Here is a 22447-nt window from a genome sequence, read left to right on the forward strand (position 1 = left end):
GTAGTATAGGCTAAAATACGTAGTGGTTTTTCTGACCGGGCCCTCATCCAACACCTAACATGGACAAACGGTGGGGGTTTCGGATGGAACCACGACGGGCACGGTACCTTCGACGCTAAAAGTCAAATTATTGCATGCAGCAACACCAGATTAAGTTCAGGTCGCGCACACTGTAATAAATAGTTAGGAAATAGCGGTGTTTACTAGATTTCCACCATAGGGCATATTGCAAATTAGGCCGACACTATAGTTTTTGCTACCAGATTTTGATTTCGAACTCAATGCGATGGGTAAAAACAAGTTAAATACATCCACCCGTATTGAGACATCTCCCATCGTGTAGTGGGTTTTGTTCAAGTATAGGTCAACCATGCACGTTTGTGTTCCTCCTTGGCGTGCTACACGAAAACAGAATCCACTGCAACACTCGGATATAACTCCATATGGATTGGTGGTTTAGGCAACTGTAATATATGTACCAGAAAGTGCTTTTCCACTGATTTCCACCCACATTAGGGCATATATCGTCAAGTTATACGATTTTTCTTTACAACGTGCATCGCATTCCCCTATACGAGGGGTGGACAATTATTTTCCTCCGCGGGGCGAGTGAAAGATTTTAGCTATATCTCCAAGTATTTTAATTTTATTTCTAAATCGCATTGTTAATAGAAGCTACTCTGTGAATGTGTTGGTGTTAGGCAATGAGATAGTGACGGTTAATTAAAATATATCTATTTGCCGTCACGATTCAGAACAATGTTAAACATGATACATTTTTAAATCTTTTAAAACCCATATCCATGATTTTCTATAAAGACTCTGAAAAATTCCGCGTCTCCTTATAATGATATCACAAAATATCAAAAAGTGCAACCAGAATGCTAGCAATCCCAACGGACAATTTGATGGCATGGAAGGTTGCAGTTGTTGAGGAGAGAATTCTGAAATATCCAAGTCTTACAATACACAAATCAATAACTATAAGCTGGGGAAAATCGCGCGGTGCGTGAAAACAATTTTCAATAAACTTCGGCTTCGTGCCCACCTTCTGACGTTTATTGTTTTTGTCATAAGACCGATGTCACGGTGGTTTTACGCCTGTATCTATGATACCGTCACACATGACTGCTGCGCAACACGAGGTCAAGTCTCCTAGCACATGCTCAGTCTCTCTGTAGTTTTCGCAGTGTAAACAGGGCTGTGTAACGCTGTTAGTTTGAACTGGTATTAACGTATTTTCGCATTTAGAGTATTTGCCAACGTATTTTTTAACGATATGCTATTGGACTAGACTGATTGACCTTGATCTGCAATACATCACAACGGGAGAATTATTGTGTCTGGAGTCTGGACTTATAGCAGTCAGTTGGAGATACCAGAAGTCCGTCATTACTCGCAACTATACTCTAGTCCGGCTCAAGCTGAGCTGTTTCAGTACTGTGAACAATTACTTTCGCAATCACACGGGACAAAGAGTTAAAAAATACGAGAGCTGACAGACCTCGATATGGATCATACACCGAGAGTAGCGGATAAACAGGCGATGAGCGGGCACTATATCGACGAAGCCCTTCATAAATACAGCGCCGCTTACGAGATAGCTGAGCGCGACTTCTTTTTCGCTATAAAGAATGCATCACCTATGGAGACGGTTGTAAAGTTCAAGAATGAATTAGATGAAGTACGCGATCAACTTAATATCGACTTGTACCGATTAAGTGAAGAAATAAAGAAGATAGAAGCTCTTCATGACCGGATCTCGCCCTTGCAGGAGTTGTGGTGCAAGATCACAAGTGGAAAGTGTAGAGCCGACGGCGCTTATAAGGAATACCAAGAAGATGAGATGAACTCTCTTACCGACGTTACTATCGATTGCATTAATCGAGCCTCAGGCCGCAAATCGCCATCCTTTCATTCCGTCGCACCTTCAACCACTTCGAGCAGTTCCGCAAAAGTCCGCAAGGCTGCTCTGGCATTACAAAAAATCGAACTTGAGGAAGAGGCTGCAGCTGCTGCTTCAAAACGCAAAGAAGATGCCGCCAAAACAGTTTTGGAATTCAAGCTTAGAAAATTGGACGCTGCTGCAAATTTGGAAGATGCCAAAGAGGGGGCGTCTGGTGGCTCTGTCGGATCGCGAGGATCGATCATTTCAGATGCAGAAAACATTGCCGTGAGTACTGAACACTTAGATTTGCCCGCTACTCAAGCAATGACTTTCACTACCTTGAGCACGCCTGCATCAGTCAGCAGTATTGCACAGAGGCCTGCTTCCGAGCCGGCGATGACTCAATCCCTACCGACCATTCGTCAGTCAACCGCAACAGCGGGTACTGAAAATGTTGAAGGAATTCTAAGATCACCCCCTTATCGTAGTGATGATAAGTCCGTCAGTTTTTTAGCGGAAAATCGTAGTGGCCAGGCTTGGGAACGGGAGTTACATTCCCAGTCTGCGCGTTCGCGTAATTTAGATGCCGGTTCGGGTCCGGCCATTCTCTCATATTCTCAAAGCACCCCGCAGTGGCAGAGTGGCCTTAGCTATGGCGACCTCATTCCTCGTTCTCGCGGTCACGCAGCCAGCGATATTCGTAACGTGCCAAACGCGCACAATGATCTCATTCCTCGTTCTCGCGGTCGCGCAGCCGCCGATATTCGTAACGTGCCAAATGCGCACAATGATCTCATTCCTCGTTCTCGCGGTCAATCCGCCGATATTCGTAATGTGCCAAATGCGCACAATGATCTCATTCCTCGTTCTCGCGGTCAATCCGCCGATATTCGTAATGTGCCAAATGCGCACAATGATCTCATTCCTCGTTCTCGCGGTCAATCCGCCGATATTCGTAACGTGCCAAATGCGCACAATGATCTCATTCCTCGTTCTCGCGGTCACGCAGCCGCCGATATTCGCAACGGGCCAAATGCGCACAATGATCTCATTCCTCGTTCTCGCGGTAACGCAGCCTCCGATAGCCGTTATATTCCAAATGAGCACACCGATCTCATTCCTCGTTCTCGCAATCGAGTACCAGTAGTCGATGATTACGACCGTCCAGGCGATTTAGCGTCTTTCGAACACGATTCTATTCCTCAGCCTGGACAAAGTCAATTCGCAGCCTTAGCACATAATACTCGATATTCATTGCGAAATTACAGACCATCTGTTCCAACGACACCGGATAGCCCGGTGAACTCGAATAATGATTCCTATCTTGCCATGTTAGGTTCCATGAAGCGTAGTATATGGACCTCAATACTGTTACAATTGCTGAGTTCGATGGCAACCCGCTAGATTATTACCGCTTCATGAACGAATTCGACAGTGCTTTTGAACCCGTAAATGCCAATCCGTGCGAACGGCACGACGCCCGAACCAAGCTTAACAAGTTGATATCGTGCTGTACTGGCGACGCTAAATCCTCTCTTGCTGGCTGCCGTGCTAATCGTTATGACGAGGATGCATACTTGTATGCCCGTGACGTCCTCTATGATAGTTTTGGCCGAGACTCGTATGTTATTGACGCTTTCATTTATGAATTGACTCATGGCGATAAAGTTAACACTAATGATAATCGGGAACTGGCTGCAGCATACGATCAGCTTCGGTCGGCAAATCACGTCCTTTCGCAACTTGGCGCTATGGCCCAAGTAAATGCACCAGCAGTCTCTGATGCAATAATGAATCGCTTTCCCCGCCACTAAATACAAAGATTCTCGAGCAAGTACGAAGAAATGATGGAGAGAGGGTTCGAACCGCAGTTCGAAGAATTTGTCGCCTTCGTGGGTAGACAGGCTGGTACCTCTAGAACTCGACTCGGAAAATTCGTGTCGCGCATGCCGTTCGACAGAGGTACGAAGTTTCCAAAGCAAAAGACGCAAGTGAACGCAACGTCCGTAGATCGTCCCACAGCCGTCTCCAACGAACCAAGACGAACGAGACCACCGCCTCGCTGCCACCTCTGTGACGACTCGCACGTGCTCTACCAGTGTGGCCTTTTCCACCAGAAGACTCCAGCCGAACGCAAGAAACTCGTAGAAGAAAAGTCAGTCTGTGTCAACTGCCTGGGCTACGGGCACGAGGCCAGCACGTGCAGGTCAGATCGCAAGTGTCGCATCAGCGGCTGCGGAGCGTCGCATCATACCCTCCTGCATGGGGGCTTTCAAAATAAAATAACCGCAGATGTCCACACCATGTCGTCTTGGCTAAACGGGAAAGTCAATCCCGTGCGGTTATCCGTTATACCGGTTATAATCACCTCTCCCAATTCGAATGTTAGAGTGATAACCAATGCATTCCTAGATCCAGGTTGTGGACATGTTCTGTGCACACCGCGCTTGCGTAACAAATTAAATATCCACGGTGATCGTATGATTTGCGAAACGTCGACTGCAGGTGGCGTTTTTGAAAGCGAAGTAGAGGTAGTTTCTCTTACAGTGCAATCCCTTGATCAAAGCACAAGTATCGATATAAAATATGTGCTTGCGTCTTCTCACTTTCCCGATGTGCAAAATCATGCGCCAAATGTTGATACGATATCTACATGTGATCACCTGAGACACATAAACATACCGGTCGCCGATACGAATGATGTAGACCTGGTCCTAGGAAAAGATTTCCTAATGCAATACCCAAATACGGACGTCATTAAGCCTCAGAATGGATTGCCCGGTGCTGAGCGTTCGGTTTTCGGTTGGTCTCTTGCTGGCGCTGACCGCACCCTTGTCAAATCTGGCTTTAAGCCCAATAGTGTGAATTTTATCGATATCAATTTTGTGCATGCCGAAAAACCCTTGTTTGACCGATTTGATTCGCCAAAATTGCCAATGTGTTCTAGTTGTAACGCTGATTTTTCGGACGTTTGGGTTGACCCCTACGAGTCGCAAAACTCGATCGAAGACGAACAAGCGCTGTCCATTATGAAAGAATCCGCGCACATATTGAACGGCCGGTTCCGAGTTGCTCTGCCATGGAGAACAAAAGAGGTGAAACTTCCGTATAATCGCGAAGCTGCCGAGAAATCGCTCGAAAATCAACGCTCGAGATTCAAGAAAGATCCAGAGTTCTTTCGAAAGTATAAAGAAAAAATTGACGAATACTTGTCTCGAGGCTACGCGCAAGTGGTCCCGCCCGACTTACTTCCTTCATCTGAAAGGACTTTCTATCTCATCCATTTCCATACCCGACAGCAGAAGATGCGAATTGTCTTTGATGCTAGCCGCAAATTCTCGGGCATCAGCCTGAATAGCCAACTGCTCAGTGGGCCCGACGTCAACTCCTCTCTAATTGGAGTCCTATGCCGTTTTCGTATGGGCAGGTACGCTTGGGTCGCCGACCTGGCTCAGATGTTCTCAAGAATTCAGACCTATCCAGGAGACTCGGATAGCTTACGTTTCCTCTGGTTCGAAGACAGCAGACTGGATGGAAAAGCGATCGATTATCAGATGACGTCTCACGTTTTTGGAAGCACGTCTTCACCTTGCATTGCTCAATTCTGTCTTCGTCAAATTGCTATGTTAAACGGCACCAGCGCCGACAAGCCTACGCTCGACTGTATCTTACGTAACACATATGTAGATGACATACTTCATTCATCAGATGACCTCGGAGCTTCGATCGCGATCATCGAGCAGCTACGAACGCTTTTCGCTCATTACGGTTTCAACCTCACGAAATTCGCCAGCGGCAGGAGCGAGATCATGTCGCGGATCCCCCAAGATGCCCGCGCTGCCAACCTGGTTGATCTCGACTTCACGAATTCCAGTGACGAACGTACATTGGGAGTTATCTGGGACATGACAGAAGACTCGCTTCGCGCCCGGACTAACATCAAACCCAAGCCTTTTACACGAAGAGGCATCGCAAGCCAAATCGCTCAGATCTACACTCCGTTTGGATATCTGAGCCCGTTCCTGTTACCGGCACGGCTGCTCCTGCAAGAAATATCTCGTGATGACCTGGAGTGGGACGCACCGATCGATGATGCTTTCACAGAAAAGTGGAATAAATGGGTCGATGCACTTCCAGAACTCGAAAAGCTATCGTTTCCCAGGTGTTACAAGCCGCCTGGGTTCTCGCCAGTAAATATTCAGCTCCATGCGTTTGCTGATGCTAGCACATATGGTTATTCTTCCTGTTGTTACCTCCGCTTTGAGGACGCTGGCGGAAAGGTTCATGTCTCCTTCGTCAGAGGAATATCCAGGGTCGTGCCAAAGAACGCACCCAGCATTCCAAGACTAGAACTCACGGCTGCCGTAGCCTGCATAAAACTTGCCAGAGACATTATCAAAGACATTGACTACAAGATCGACTCCGTTCACTACTGGACCGACAGTACCGCGGTACTCCAAAGCATTCGGAGTACTTCTGCTCGTTTCAACACCTTCGTACATCAAAGACTGCTCAAGATTCGAGCTCTGTCTCGTACCGACCAATGGTGTCACGTCGACTCGGCTAATAATCCGGCTGATATTGGCTCATGCGGGCTCCCACCAGTGGCAACGCGCAAAAATGTGGTTCGAAGGTCCTGACTTTCTACGTCAGTCTTTCGACTCAGGGTCTGGTCTCACAGATGCACACCGACCCGTCAAGCTAATGGAGCCAGTGTTCTCGATTGACGTGTCGCCGACAAAAGGGCCGCTCAGCGACTACTTGCGTAGTTTCTCATCATTCACCAGTCTCGTTCGCTCGACCGCTTGGATACTTCGGCTACGTTCTATGCTGCGCTGGAAGATGAAAGGCTCGCCAACGAACCCGCTCCTTGAACCGCGCTCTGGCTTCCTCACGGTTGAGGAGCTGGAGGAAGCGACGAAGGAAGTCATCAGACTAGTGCAAGCCGAGTCATTTCCCAGTGCTATCGAATCGCTTCGTGACAACGCTCGCGCTGAGCATGTTAGTGTTAACAAAAAATATGTTCCCAATTCGTTGTCGAAATTGATACCTTTTGTAGATGATGGTGTCATGCGTGTCAAGGGTCGTCTGAATCGCTCACAACTGCCCGATGACGCAAAAAATCCCATGATCCTACCGGCTGGCCACCATGTCACTCACTTGATTATTCGTCAATATCATGTGGCTAATGGCCATTGTGGCACGCTACAAGTCCTGTCCCTAATTCGTGAGAAATTCTGGGTCATGAAAGGTCAAACTTCCATTCGCAAAGTACTAAATAAATGTGTATTTTGTCAATGCCGCCGTGCTAACCTGGGCTCCCAATACATGGCCGACCTCCCGCACTATCGTCTAACCCCACACAAGGCTGTTTTCAATCATACAATGGTCGACTATTTTGGTCCTTTGATCTGCAAGCGCAAACGTACCGAGCTTAAGCGCTATGGCTGTGTATTTACCTGTTTATGTACTCGAGCTGTACATTTGGAAGTCGTTGATTCACTTGAGACTTCTTCCTTTCTGATGGCATTTTTAAAATTCTGTGATATTCGAAATAGGTCCACCCACATGTTCAGTGATAATGGCACGACTTTTGTAGGCGCTCAAAAAGAGCTTGCAAAAGCACTCAAAAATTTGAACTCCAAGCATGTTGCCTCCTCACTAGCTGACAGAGGTATCCAGTGGCATTTTTCACCCAGTCTCGCACCGCATTTCAATGGATGTGTTGAACGTGTAGTCGCTTTGTGTAAACGCACTCTATATGCCCTCAATAACAATGCTGCTTTTCAGGATAATACTTTATCTGCGTTGTTTTATGGAGTCGCTCGCATTTTGAACGATCGGCCCCTAACGCCCATTTCAGATGACACAAATGACTTGCCGTGTCTGACTCCAAACTCCCTCATTCTAGGGAGACTTGACCCTTCTATCCCGACTCACAAGTTCTGTAAAGCTGATGATTATGCTAAAAACTGGCGTAACGTCCAACGTAAACTCGATCTCTTTTGGGAAAGGTGGTTGAAAGAGTACCTACCCTTGCTGCAATCTCGTTCGAAGTGGCTTGAAAAAACGCCCAATTTCAAAGTAGGGGATATCGTTCTCATGTCTGATTCCTCTGCACCACGCGGTAAATGGCCGAAAGCCATAGTTGAGCAGACATTTCCAGATTGTCATGGTTTGGTCCGAAAAGTCACTGTACGTACTCCCACTGGTACTTATAGTCGCGACATACGCAAGTTGTGTCGCCTCGAACTCGAATAATTTTTTACTTTCTCGTTTTGCATGCCTTTCTGTATCTTGCCAATTTGTACCCTATTTGGCAATATTGCACGTTTTCTGTACATTATTTTCACTTACTGCGGCTGTATCCGCTTCTGTACATTGCAACCACTTTGCATATATTTCTTCACTCCCTGATTGTCTTCATGATCTGAAAAACCACCATTCCTCAATTTCTGTGGCTCACCGATAACTGCATTTTTACAATTATGTTTCGCCACGGGGGCGGCCTATGTCACGGTGGTTTTACGCCTGTATCTATGATACCGTCACACATGACTGCTGCGCAACACGAGGTCAAGTCTCCTAGCACATGCTCAGTCTCTCTGTAGTTTTCGCAGTGTAAACAGGGCTGTGTAACGCTGTTAGTTTGAACTGGTATTAACGTATTTTCGCATTTAGAGTATTTGCCAACGTATTTTTTAACGATATGCTATTGGACTAGACCAGGGGTGGGCAAACTTTTGAGCTCGCGGGCCGCATTCAACATCTGAATCCATTCGCGGGCCGCACTATATAAAATTGGGATTATAAACCATAACGTAATATTGATATTTGATTATATAGTGAGGACATGGAAATAATATATGTGCTTATGTAAAACAAGCCAAACATTGCTTCGATAGTAGTTATATAGATCGGTCAACCGGTGGCAGGGGTTCTTATGGGCGGGGTGGTGAGCGGCTGGAAAACCGGGGGTGGTGAGCGGCTCTTATTTCTTATGGCGGGGGTGGTGAGCGGCTATTGCGTCTTATGGCGGGGGTGGTGAGCGGCTCTTATTTCTTATGGCGGGGGTCGTGAGCGGCTGGAAAACCGGGGGTGGTGAGCGGCTCTTTTGTCTTATGGCGGGGGTGGTGAGCGGCTATTGTGTCTTGTGGTCGCACGGTAACCCTTTTCAGTATAGGGATCGGTCGCAAGCGGCTCTTATTTCTTATGGCGGGGGTCGTGAGCGGCTATTTCGTACTTTCAGGCATCTCTCTCGCGTGGTGTTGAATAGTCACCAACAATAACCACACAAACGGAAACGCGGCTTGTAAGAGGATTTACGCAGTGCGTGCGACCTATATTTCGAATGACCTGCGCGCTGAATTGTTACCCGTGCAGCTGTGTGCTACTATCGATTATTACACTATTCCATTCAGTGCGAAATAGTTTGATCGTAAATTATGATATATGATGTCGTAGTTTAGTCGTGTCAAATGACCGATCGTGTTCTCTTTCCTCGCTATTGATTGCTAGCTGAATAATACTTTCGGCTTATTCGCTGCTTCGTGCCTACAAAATAGTCTGCTGTTCACAGGCGCAACAAGAATCACAAGTATATACATTTACACATTCGTTTATTACTCTGAAATCAAACTCTTCACAAAAACATGTACAATCGTATCATTCACTTTTTTATCATCGCCAAAATTATCCAAGTATTCCTCTGTTGAAAACCCTTGAGCTCTTTTTATCAAGAATGCGATAGCATGATCTCCACACACATCTGAAGTTTTACTCTGTAACTGTTTCCCAGTCACTGAAAATTCATCCGGCTCCAGGAATTCGATTATCTGAGGTTTTAGTGGTCCGAAGCCTAGCGAATCATGAAAATGAGTATCGTCATCTCTGTATATAGACACCCAGTGAGACCCAGGTAAACTCGACTCATCGTAATTAATGGTGATAGCGAATTTTCCGCTAGTTGGTTTCTTCGGTAACTGATCTACTGGATAAGTTCCTAGATATAGACTTTGTGTGTCAGGGTGGTTATAGAGAATATCATCGATCTCAGACGTATTCATATTTCGACGACTTGTCTTTTTTGATTCAGTTGTAGAAGATGTTGAAACTCCTTCAAACATAACAAGGTTACGGAGGTTGGTAAAGGTTTCGATGTAGTCAAAACCAGATGCACAGTTCCTGTCTTATGAAGTTGATAACATCCCAAACTATTATCAGGTGTCAAATCAAACACAAAAAGAGTGTACCCCTTGACATAATCTTCGCGAGAAATATTTAAAGGTGCCTCGGATTCCCAGCGACCTGTCTGAGAGAATAGTGTCATATAACCTTCGAGTCCACCGTGTTTACCAAAATCGAAATGAAATTCGCGTCCGTTAATTTGTCGCCCGTCCACACTTAACGAAAGATTTTGAACATCAAAGTGTTTAAAGTTGAATGGATTTTTGGTTCGAACACCGTTAAATGTCGTGGTCTCAACTAAACCAATTACGATCTTCTTTGGCATGGTGCCGCTAACTAACTCTCTATCAATTTTCGACAAACCCGCGGCGAATGTATGAGTCGACATTTGTAAGCGTATCCAGGGGTACTTGGCAGTATTCTTCTGTAATACAGACTTGTGTGCTAAGCTTACACTTTCAGCGATCTTCATCTGTTTGACATACACCTCCATTTCGAGTAAAACAATTTGTACATCTTCCGCGTCGCCAAGCAGACAGAAATTATCTTCGTTACGTGTAAATTTTAATTTCATGTCGACATTATCCAACATACATCTAGACTGTTCAAAAAGACCCATTCGAATTTTTCCGATCAACTCTAGCGGAGTGCTGTTTTTTGTAAGGTCTTTTCGTTTAACATATCCAGTATTCGCTACACCAAGAACATCCATAGATCCAGCGACATCTTTATAAAAACCTTGTCCTTGCACAAAACTCTCCGAGGCATCATGTGTATCATTCAACAACCGAGAGATATAAGCTTTGTACGCATGACAATTATCCGAATTTGTGATAACCTCATTTGAAATAGTTACATCGATTTGTTTGAAAAGAGAATCCAACATGTTATTGACCAGACCCACTTGTGTATCGTTTGCTAAATCAGTTCCATCGCGTTTAGTGAGCTTCAAACGTAATCTCAAGAACGTGTTTTGTAGATCCATATATCGATCCGTCCTTGGTAATTGTACTTCCATGACATTCCCTAAACTATGGGGTTTGACGACGACATATTGCGATTCCTCAATACTGGTTTGTGTGTGGGGTATACTAAATATGTTTAATCCCGAGTTATGACATTCTCTGGAACCCGCGTGCATCAACATAGTTCTTAGTCGAATATATCCTGCTGTTTACGACGACGTTTGGATGAAGTGTTCTTTGACTTTGTTTTTTTCCTTTTTATAGCTTTTGGGGTTAAAATTTTATCAATCACTCGACCGCCAGCTTGTTTACTTCTCTTGACGACACTAGACTTGATCGAATTACCCCGTAATAGATCTCTCGCTATTTCACCTCCAGTCCGTAACAATTGACCACCAGCATATTTCGCAATAGGTGTCACTAAACGACCAAGTGATTTAAACAAACTCCCGATACCGGAACCGGCTTGAACTCCACCACTAAAATATCCATAACCATCACCTGTCTGGTTATAATGACGATGGACAGAATGATGGTCACACGTGAAAACAACTTTCATAATCGCTTCCTAATGTTAAATGTAGCTTGCAATGAACGACTTATTATATTTATAGGTTCCCCAAACTCATCCCTGAGGTAAAGACATACAGAATCTACAACATCTTTTGAAACAGGGAAATAATACGGATTTGTCGCTACCCAATTATGCGTGACATCACTAGTTGTCAGTGGTATAACTCGTAATAAACGCGCTAACGTATCTCCAAGTAAGTGAGGGTGAATAATATCACAATACACAAACAAATATTGACCAATCGCCGGTTCGGTTAAAGTGAAATCGATCTCCATGAGGGCTAATTCACAATATCTCGTCGGGATGTTGTTGATGGTGAGTAGTCTGTGTTCAAAATCAACACCAAGCATAGAGGTGGTTAACGTCACTATTTTCATCGTGCGTGGAGTGTCAATGTGGTCTCTATATCATGTACTAACTGACCGTATTGGTCTCGGATGGTGATTTTTATATCGCGGATGTGGTTAATCGACACTGGGAAATAAAACGGTTTTTCATATACAACTTCTTGTCTCATACACATCTCGTTATTTACTTGGATCACACGAAGCAATTGACTCATGTAATCACCCACCGGATGATGTCGTAGTACATTGATATACACAAAAAGATATCTGAGGTGGGGTTGAGTTGGTTTAGGTTTGATCGACGTGACATTACATACTGGTGTCGACACTTGATCAACTACACTGAAATAATTCGTGAATATATCCGTGGGGTGGAGTGTGATACGTTTCGAGTAACGAATTCGGAAAAGTTCATCGTTGATTCTTTCGGTGAAACAGTGTTTGAAACTTTCAGCTAATATTCTTCGCGTCAACTCGAGGTTGTTTGCATAATTCCCAAGTGGTGTTAGGTACGCATCTACTATTCGATCTTTCTCATTATGTAGCTCCCAGAGTGCTTGATCGTGATTGATTATAATTCGATCAAGAGATTCACTGACAAAACTCATATCCATCAATGCGAGTTCATTACAAATAATTTCGTTCGGTAACACCACTGAGAATTCGCCCTGGGTGCCAGACAACGTGATGTAACTCATATTGAATCAACAGCTCTACGACGGAAGCGTAGGGTCACTGTCACTGGTGCTTTTCGAAATTTAATGGGGTTGCCAGCGGCATCACGTAGATAAATTCGTATTGTTCTAAAATTGTTTCTCGCTAAAGCAAAGAAGTATGGTTTTGGGAATATATTGATTTGGTTTTCATTCGGTTTAGCGGTTACAGTAACCACCCGTAAAAGTTGTTGCAGCTTGTTACCGTGTGGTCTTGGTTGTATCAGATCGCAATACACATAAACCTTATCAATCCGTTCCAACTTTATCGCGGGTGTAAATATAAATTCTACCACTCCGCGGCGACGGGATACAACACGTCTAAATGTTATTGTGTCCAACACAGAACCAAGTGGTATCAGTCCGTAAGGCTCGGGTGAATCATGTGTGGTACGGGGTACGTGTCTGGCGCTAGAGTCTGCGGTGTCGGTATTTATGGGTACACCCCGCTTGGGTCTTTTTTTACTCGTGACTAATCTTCTGAATGTGATTCTAAAGTCTCCGAATCCTTGTAAAATGAAAATGTCCCCCATGTAATATTTCTCGTACGATTCTAACATTTCACCGATGCTGTAATACGAGCCTTCGGGAATATAATACCGATCGGTGTATCCATTCGCATCGACAAATCCAAAACCGATACTTTTCGCTGTCACTTCAATTCGCGGTTGAAAATCATTGGGGAAGGTTAGCTCACATAATCCCAGCTCATGGCGACTCATTTCTAATTCTTTGTAAAGTTCCGTTTGAAAATCTGTGCTAGTATTCGGAAATTTATCCAAACTCGCATTCGAAGGTAGAGTCAACAACATTTTATTGTTTCTTTCAACATATACGGTGAGGTGATGGATTCGGTAATAAATACCCAAGTGAAGAAGACAGTAGCGTTAAATATATCTCACGATCCACCCCGACAGAAATTTGATATAATGAAAACACGATTACACACACTAACATACAAATCTGTACAATAAACACAATCTGGTTTTTCAGACTGTTCGAGACTTGACCCATGCGAGATGAGACGTTATCAGAATCCATAGTTTGGTTGAACAACATTTTCGGTGTCTATTTATACAAATCCGAGACCCAAGAATTAAATGTAGACGGATAACCCAACCATTTTACAAGATATTGCGTTTTCTTTCCTTTCCTGCGAGTAGACAGGATTTTTTCGATATTGTAAATATTATTATTTTTCGTTATTGGTTGTAACTCTTCACGCTGAAAGCGACCGTCTATAACTTCACCATGGTAGTCTTTCAATTGATAAGTAGGAGGGTCACCTTTACGACATTGAGATACGAAAAAGATTTCTTCGGTCCAACTCGCCAAGGCACTTTTTACAAAATTACCACGTGATTTCGAAATCCTGACGGGTGTGCCGATAGTTAGTTTGGGTTTTTTAGGGGTCATGTCGCCGTATAACCTATGGAAAATTTGTTCTTGATTTGAATAATCAACATCCGCTGGAGGACACCCTATAGCAACGTGAAAAGTAGTGTTATACCCCTGGCATATCTCGGACAGGACACTGACATAATTCAAAGTCTTATTATGCGTGAAATAACGGTATAACACTTGCTTCACAGTACGAATAACACGCTCGCATATCGATGCTTTCAGTTCACTATTTGTATGAAAATGTCGCACATTGTTATCTTTCAAGAAAGTCTGAAACGCACGATTGGTAAACTCAGAACCCTGATCACTTTGAATAACATGAGGTATACGATCCTTAAATATTTCCTTGAATCCGCGAATAATACCTTGCGAGGTTTTGTTTTTGAGTGGATACAGATATAAAAATCGACTGAAACAATCGATCGTCACCAACACATATTTAAAATTGTCGTTTTCTTTTGAAAGATTTTGCATATGCATGAGATCGGTTTGATACTGAACACCGAGACCGGATGTAATCACTCTAGGTCTCTTAAATTTCTTTCGGTAGGGAAAATGTTTTGTGTACGCGTCCTTGCTCGAAAGAAACTCCTTGACTTTGGCTCTATTCCGCCCTCTAGAGAATACGTATGCACCGCGATAACTACCGGGTAGCCCTGGCGTGAAATACTTAGTATGGCTCCCATCCGTATCGTCTCGGGGTCTTGGGTGTACGACCGCTTTTCGTCTTGGCATGCTGAGTCTTTACTTTGCTTCGTTGGCTACTCGGTGATGGTATAGGAATCCTTGATGGTTCACCCTTGATCAGGCGTCGCAGTGCGTCCAACTCACTAGCCGAAAATAGATTCCTTTGTTCTGATATATCGATTTTCATCGGTTGATTCAGTGTGTCGTGTTTTGTTTGATAACGATTTAGTGCGTCGTTATATAAGGCTAATTTTCGTTCTTGGGGTATGTTCATCTGTAATATGTCGCTCATACATTTGTCGATATCCAAATTCAATTTCTGAACGTCAGCTCCGTTGATCGGGCTCGGATTTATGAGGATTTTTTTAAAAGAAGTCATTTTTTGAAAAGATTACCGAGTAAACCAGTGACGACGGGTAGGATGCTTGATAATAGAGTCATAAACATACCCCCATGCTGGTTAACAATACGTTTTTTATGTCGAATGGGGATGTCTTTCCTGACAAGTCGACGTAAACTACATTTATGAGCTGATAGTCGCTTTCTTTTATACTTTGAAAGAGGGATGTTACCGTTTAAAATGTTCTTTGTACAATCGCATATACACTCGATCAATTCTTTGCTGGCTCCCGATATAATTTGCTTGCGTATCTCGGGTTTACTTTTATGTAGGAACTCTAGTGTGGGTATATGCCGCCGTGTCCGAGCTGGCACCTTCGTCATTTTGAGTTTAAAGTCGTCTCTGTGCTTGGCTATTTATACCAGCGGGCTATAAACCACCATGGTTTCACCAGGAAATATATTGGTCATAACTCGTCGATTTTCAGGCGCTTCTTGCGTGACATCAAGAAATAAATAACCATGAGGTCGTCTAGCAGCGTCACGATAAGCCTCTGTTAAAAATCTAGAGTTTGGGTACATTTGTCGACCAAGAAAACTGATCTGCTGTTGGTCGCGCGGATTCTTGAAAATCACCATATACGAACTCGAGAGACTCAAGTCACGTGCTCCTTTACCCTTGTGGTACAGGTTCTGTGTGATATAGCAAATTGTCTTTGCCGAATGATGAGAAAATCTTGTAAAGTAGTCTGCAATTTTCGCTGTCTCAGTCATGAAATCATCCACTATAATCAAGGTGTCTTCAGAGCAAACCTTCAACTCTTCTAAAATATCTAGACCCGCGTGGAATTCTACATTATGCATCGTCTTGAAAACCTCCTGATAATTATTGTAACAATATACGACCCTGGATACACTAGGTTTAATCATTGATGTCGCATGCCTAATCAGCTTTGCAACAAAAGTAGTCTTCCCACTTCTTGAAGGACCACTCACAATACACGCGAATGGGTGGATCAATTCCATCATTTGTTGTTTATTGAAAACTCGATAAAGTGCATTTGTTTATATATCAACAAGGTTGGGAATATCCACTGTTGTAGTCATCTTGTTCTAGTGGAATATATAATCCCAGTAGAGTCCGATTTAACAATTTTCCACGGGTTATGAAATCTTCATCTGTCCCTCATCGTCAGTGGAAGTTGTAGTGTTACGAACGCTTTATTCAGGTCATCAAGCAGCTGATCCCAAGCTGCAAAATAATAAATCACATAAGAGGATTCATAATAAGAGAGGATTCATAGCGCTTTAAAATCTAACAGTGTTTCTATAACAACTATAGTATTCACCCTTGGAACACTCTTTCAAATCTTTATGTTGTCTCGACACGCGTTGTTCGTATAATTCATGCGATATCTCTCGATTCAAATACAGCTCCACGAAGTGTACATGATCGCGGCGTTGTACAAGTGTCTTTTCGTGTAACCGAGTCAGGTCTGGTTGTTCCAGAACAGATATTATGTAATCACTAGCCATCTGTAAAACAAGACACAGATTTCAGGAAATATTATTACTAAAACGTTTTAGTTACAAGTTGACATTTCGAAAACACCCACAGATTGTAAACAAAGTTTCACCTAAAACTATCAGTGTTCACCACAGGATTATGTTCACAATGACCAAGGGAATCATGTTTGCAAAAATCATCGGTTGTAGCATCGCTACTTTCAGAGTCAGAACGAGTTCGTTTCAAACTGTTTGCAACTCGATGTTGATCAAGGAAAAATTGGAATTTTCGATGTCGCTTGCGGGTTCTCAAGTAGGCTTGTCTCTCTTCGTGACCGAAAAGCGGTATCCACGAACAATTTCTTCCCAGGACCACATGATTTGTAAGCTTTGCTCTGTTGAATAGGATGTGGTTATCACTCGGCATCTTTCGATCAGGAAATTGTAGTTGAAGTAGCGCTTCTATGCAGACACTTCGGTCACGGGTCCATTTCTCGTCTAGTTCCTGACGGCGCGCCTTGGATCGATCGGGTATCGTGCGGTCTTGTGAGTTGTCGTCGGTACCGTGAATCGAGAGCTGTGTTAATTCCTGCTCCAGTTCAAGCGTCTCTTTGTGCAAACTATTTAAATCCAATTCTGACATTACTGACTCAATATATGAAATAGCGTTATCCATCTGGAAAACAAATGACACATCAACACATAAAAAATACAAATAAATCATAATAATAGCAGACACACAGATAAAATACAATAGCACACAAAATATACAATTACACATTCAATGGCAGGGTTGATACACCATCCTCGAGCACTCGGCGTTTGGCATAGAAATAGGAAAATGTTTTACGCTGTTGTTTGTATGTATAGACACCCCTATCTCTGCACCGAAACCCCTTGTTCACTCCCCCGACAGATTGCCTAGATGTCAAGACACCCAGGAAAGTTTCGAAATCGACTGGGTTGGATTTCTGGAGGCCTTTGGAAGCTAATTTTTTCTTTGGTCCATCACAAAAGTAATTTTTGGATTGGAGACCGCAGAAAGATGTACCACCCTCGTACTCCACTTTCATCAAACCCGGTTGACGAAGGTAATAGGCATACGTGTCTTTGCAACACTGTCGCGAACGGTCAAAAGAAACCGGATCAGCCAAAAACTCAGCTCGATGCTCGTCACAAAAATAGCGTGGAAACCAGTTCTCGTATTCCACATAAAATTCATCTCTTTTCTCGGGGATAAGGATATCGTCGAATGAGGCTGAATGCGAAAGATAGAGGGAGTCTGTGTCCATCATTAATAGCATGAAGCACTCGTCGCGGAAATATTTACACAAGCAGTCATAAAAAAACGAGAGCATCTTGAGCTTAGCATTGTTATAAACCCAGAACCCCACTTGAATACAGTTACCCCACTTGATCGTTTTAGGTCGCTTCGTTACTTCAAATAGATCAGCGTTCAATTCATCATATTTCACAAAAAAGCGATCCTCAACATTGACATCCAATTCACTTTTATCACAGTAGGTGGTTCGTTTGAATTTACGTGGATTCATCAAGACCCGACCATAGCTGCTGTTTCCGGCTAATTTTTGTGTCAGGGCAATAATCTCTAGGTTAGGGTCACGGTCCCCAGCGCGTCGACAGTCTGAGACATTTTTCGCAAAGTTGTCAAAACAGGTCTTTTTTGTGAATTCGACCGCCTCATGGATTTTTGATATAATCAATCCGTGCTCTACATACCACTTGATCAAGTCAGAGGTCAACAAGATTTTCTTGCCCCAGTATGAAGCAACTAACATGCGCGTGGGTTTGGTGAGTAATTTACGATCAATGGCAAACTGTTTCATGTGTCCTGACAAATGCTCGCGAGACACCATCGTATTTTTGAATATCGGACATAGTTCAACAAACTTCCTTTGCAAATGTTTTGGCGTAAAAATATCGACTGATAAACACCCAAAGAATGTACCGGTCATTACCATCTCCATCAATTTATGCGCGGTGACAGACTTGGTTCTATTCAATTGCGGTTGGATGCCATTAAGATATCGCACAATATCAGGATTTTCCTGTTTCTCCGTGCGCCAGTCACATTCCCATTTACATACGACTTGATAATTGAGGCTTTTGTAATAATCATGAACACGTTTAGTTCGTTCTCGACGTTCCAAGTCATCACAGCCAAATCTGCACTGATGTGCATGAAAATGACACCCAAGAAAAGACAAGATTACCCCCTGACCAGCTGAATTACGATAGAACCCATCGGCAGGATAATTACGAGCTCCTACGCGTATTTCAGGTCCATTAAAAGCATGGTGGACATGTACATTGTGAATGTGAGAATACCAGTTTAACCATTGAGCTGCTGTCCCCCCCCATTTCGGTGCGGTCTTCACCGGTTTGAATTTAGTACACTCAGCATCGAGTGGTTGCCAATGTACCGGGAAACCAGTTGGACTAGGTTCACTCAAAGCAAAAAGGTATAACGAATTGCTGTCCAGCCCTGTTACATGTTGGGTAATCTGAGCGTTTTCCTTGTAAAAAAATTCTTTGATTCGAGTTTCACCCTGTTTTTGATATCGATGGAAAATGACTGACGGTCCACCCACTAAATTGTCTCTGAATAGCGAAACCAGATCCTGGTGTTTATCATTGAACAAGGTAAAATCACGTGGGATGCTATTGAAAAGATGCCTCGATACAACCCCGGGTAGGGAGACAGCTTCTTTGAATATATCCACACTGAACTGACTTTTGAAAGATTGAAATTGTTTTTCTAACCCCTCAATGAAGTAGTGAGTATCGATTGCGTTGTACCATTTGAGATAATCACGTAAAGTTGTCATTTTGTTATCATTCCAAACCTTCAAACAGTTTTCATATTCAGCTGTGGAGATATTACGACCCTTTAGCGAGCTGTAAAAGTCGCTGTGGCTAGGAAGACTCGTATAATCCAGCTTTTCTAAACTAGTCAGAAACTCATACGGAAAATGACCCTTAGCGGCGCTACATTTGAAGGCCTTCAAATAAGCATCGTACGAGAACCCGGGTGCCAAGTAATTCACAATATCCAAAAATTTAAGTCTGTTAGTTGTCAACGAGAGGAAGTTGTTACCTCGTTTCAATACATTCAGATTTTCATCAACGAGTAAACCCATCAAGTACTCTTTGAGACAGTTCAAGTCATACCGACCACCATTGAACGACAAAACAGGGATTTGTTTTAAATATCGCATAAACTCCTCTTGTAAACGTTCAAGAGGTATTTTTCTTTCGGAAGGATCGAGCGCTCTCATTTCGGTAATTTTAGTTTCGAGCATGTCCAAGTAGTGTTGATATTCCGTCTGTAGCAACCTAAATGACTCACTTTGAATATCATGAAAATGATCAACCATTTCCGCACACAAGTCATTTGGGTCACCGTTCGAGACAATTACATACGGTTCCAAGAACCCTTCCACATTAGAAGAGATGCTAACCGAAATGGGAATATGTTTACACTCCCATGAAGTTTTGGAGGAATCTGGAATATCACACTTTTCAAACATGCTCTCTATGTCGAACGCGATACGGTATTTGAAATAACGAAGCTGGTGAGGAACAAACACCCCTTCTAAATCAAGCTTTTCAAAGATGTTCAGAGGAGGTGTATACACGCCACCTGGAAACACTTCAACGACACCCGTTGTACATTTGTGTCTGGTCAATTCATACTGTTCGTTAAATAATCGTAGACAAACATCACATTTATAGGTCTCTATATACCGCCTCATGTCAGTAATGAGACAGAAGTGTGCATGTTCTAAATGTAAGTACACAGGTTTCCCTTCAAACGTACTACGTCGGAGAGCGCTAGCTTTACCCTCGGTCTTGGTGTATACAAATATAGCGACATTAAACAAATCCTCGATATCATCCAACATGTCAAGAGTCACACCGGATTCTACATTTACACCATATGCTGAAGTGAATTGTTGGGCCATTGCTTTGGTGTCTTTACCTATCGAGTGACCAATACAGCGAAAAGCGCAGAGATTGTCATTGTACCGATTCTTATTTTTCCGACGTGTAAATGGCATGATCGATTTCGACTGCGCAAGCCATGTCGGTAGTTTAATACCAACACAACCAATCAACACACCCTCGGTAGGATATTCATATAACTGCGGGTTGATCAGACAGATCGATTGGGTATCTGGGAAAACATCCGACCGCTTACGGTTCAAGTCGTGAATATTATACACACGGTTACTGTTCACTACATACGATTTCACCGCTTGCCAGTTCTGAGATGTCATTTGTTGTTTTTGGTTGTCGATCTCTGGCGGTGCGTGTTCTTTATGATTCCAAAGGTGTCGAGTCATCTGTAAAAATTGATACCGCGTGGTTACATTCAACACTTGGGAATATTAAACTAGTGTTACTTACAATGCGGTTTCTTTTTCGGTATCTTCCTTGGATCTTTATACTAAACAAGTAACACGTCAAACTATGTCACTAACATAGTAATATAACAGATAACTCACCAGTAGACTTGTGTATCCCACTTAATCATTGAGTTCGCTTTGTCTGTTCAACAACAAAATCATTACATCATGCTTAATAGTTCTACACAGTAATAACTCACCGTTTCAATTCTTTAATCCCACGCTCGTTTTGTCTGGTGGATAAATAAATAACAAATTATATTCATAAATCAAAGTATTCGCATCGAATAACTTACCTATTAAACCCTTAATCCTGTGTCAATGTAATCTCTATATGTAAACTATTCAAATCTAATGACATAACCGACTTGAGATATGAAATAATGTTATCCACCTGGAAAACAAACGATACATTAACAAACAATAAAAAAAATCATATTAAACAAACAAAATGTACAAATATATCCAAATAACACCACACGCAATACATACAAGTACATCTCAATAAAATTCAATGACGGGATCATTTTCTTGGATCATTATGAGAATGATTGAGATCATGAAAAGACACATCGGCGTCTTAGTTTTTCGACGTATAAATAAATGATTGTGCAAGTCCTGGTGGTATTTCGATATCAGCTCAACCAATCAGTAAACGACTCGTAGGGTATACATAAAACTGGACATTAGTCAGACACACTGGTAGTGACTTTGTATCTGCTCGAGAGTTTTGTAACAAATCAAGTGCGGTTTCCAGGCGAATAGATTCAACAAATTCATCAAACTCAGATAGTGTTGAAATTAGCGCTGGTGTTTCTAATACACTATCGACGTTCGCCGACGCATGAAAATAACGAAATCGCAGAGTCTCAGTGTGATATAAAATAAAGGCATGTGCGTAGTTCACTTTAAAGGTATGTGACTCAGAGAAAAATATAGCTTGTATATCACGGAAAACATCCGCTAGCTCCCGACCGATGACTCGAATATTATACACATGACCAGTCTTTTTCACTACATACGATTTTATCGCTTGCCAGTTCTGATTTACAACTTCTTGACGTTCGTCCCCAATCTCTGGTGGTGCATTCGGTTCTTCGCGAACACGATTCCGTCTGCGTCGACTCATCTGTAAAATTAATAACACGCGGTCAAATTCAGCACTTGGGGAACATTAAACTAGTCTTACTTACAATCTAGTTTCTTTGCCGGTGTCTTCGATTCTTTATGCTTAATAAAACAAGCAACACATCAATCTATGTCCACTAACGTTGTGTTATAGCGGATAACTTACCAGTAGACTCGTGCGTTCAACTTGAGTTTGCTCTGTCTGTCAACAACATAGAGAATTACATCATGTTCACTAGTTCTAAACAGTAATAACTCACCTATGCAATTCTTTACTTC

At 42.9% G+C, this 22447-nt stretch overlaps 3 protein-coding genes across 3 annotated transcripts; 1 reads left to right on the top strand and 2 right to left on the bottom strand.

The window, feature by feature from the left end:
• Nucleotides 1-3732: 3732 nt before the first annotated feature.
• Nucleotides 3733-6528, top strand: LOC145439161 (uncharacterized). The gene has a single exon (XM_080316651.1). It carries the CDS (start codon nt 3733-3735, stop codon nt 6526-6528), a length of 2796 nt encoding a protein of 931 aa, XP_080172777.1.
• Nucleotides 6529-16112: 9584 nt separating this feature from the next.
• Nucleotides 16113-22364, bottom strand: LOC145444677 (uncharacterized). Its single transcript, XM_080322698.1, has 5 exons — nt 22335-22364; nt 22234-22270; nt 22063-22169; nt 16454-17286; nt 16113-16356 (listed from the first exon to the last, which is right to left on the bottom strand). Exon 4 carries the CDS (start codon nt 17284-17286, stop codon nt 16738-16740), a length of 549 nt encoding a protein of 182 aa, XP_080178824.1. The 5' UTR covers nt 22063-22169; nt 22234-22270; nt 22335-22364; the 3' UTR covers nt 16113-16356; nt 16454-16737.
• LOC145444481 (uncharacterized) lies at nt 17283-21479 on the bottom strand. Its single transcript, XM_080322474.1, has 5 exons — nt 21337-21479; nt 21241-21273; nt 21140-21182; nt 21042-21081; nt 17283-20977 (listed from the first exon to the last, which is right to left on the bottom strand). Exons 3-5 carry the CDS (start codon nt 21166-21168, stop codon nt 17384-17386), a joined length of 3663 nt encoding a protein of 1220 aa, XP_080178600.1. The 5' UTR covers nt 21169-21182; nt 21241-21273; nt 21337-21479; the 3' UTR covers nt 17283-17383.
• Nucleotides 22365-22447: the final 83 nt, after the last annotated feature.

This window comes from Botryllus schlosseri, chromosome 1 (assembly GCF_051294905.1).
Source record: "Botryllus schlosseri isolate E-star chromosome 1, Bs_hap1, whole genome shotgun sequence".
NCBI classification, from domain to species: Eukaryota; Metazoa; Chordata; class Ascidiacea; order Stolidobranchia; family Styelidae; genus Botryllus; species Botryllus schlosseri.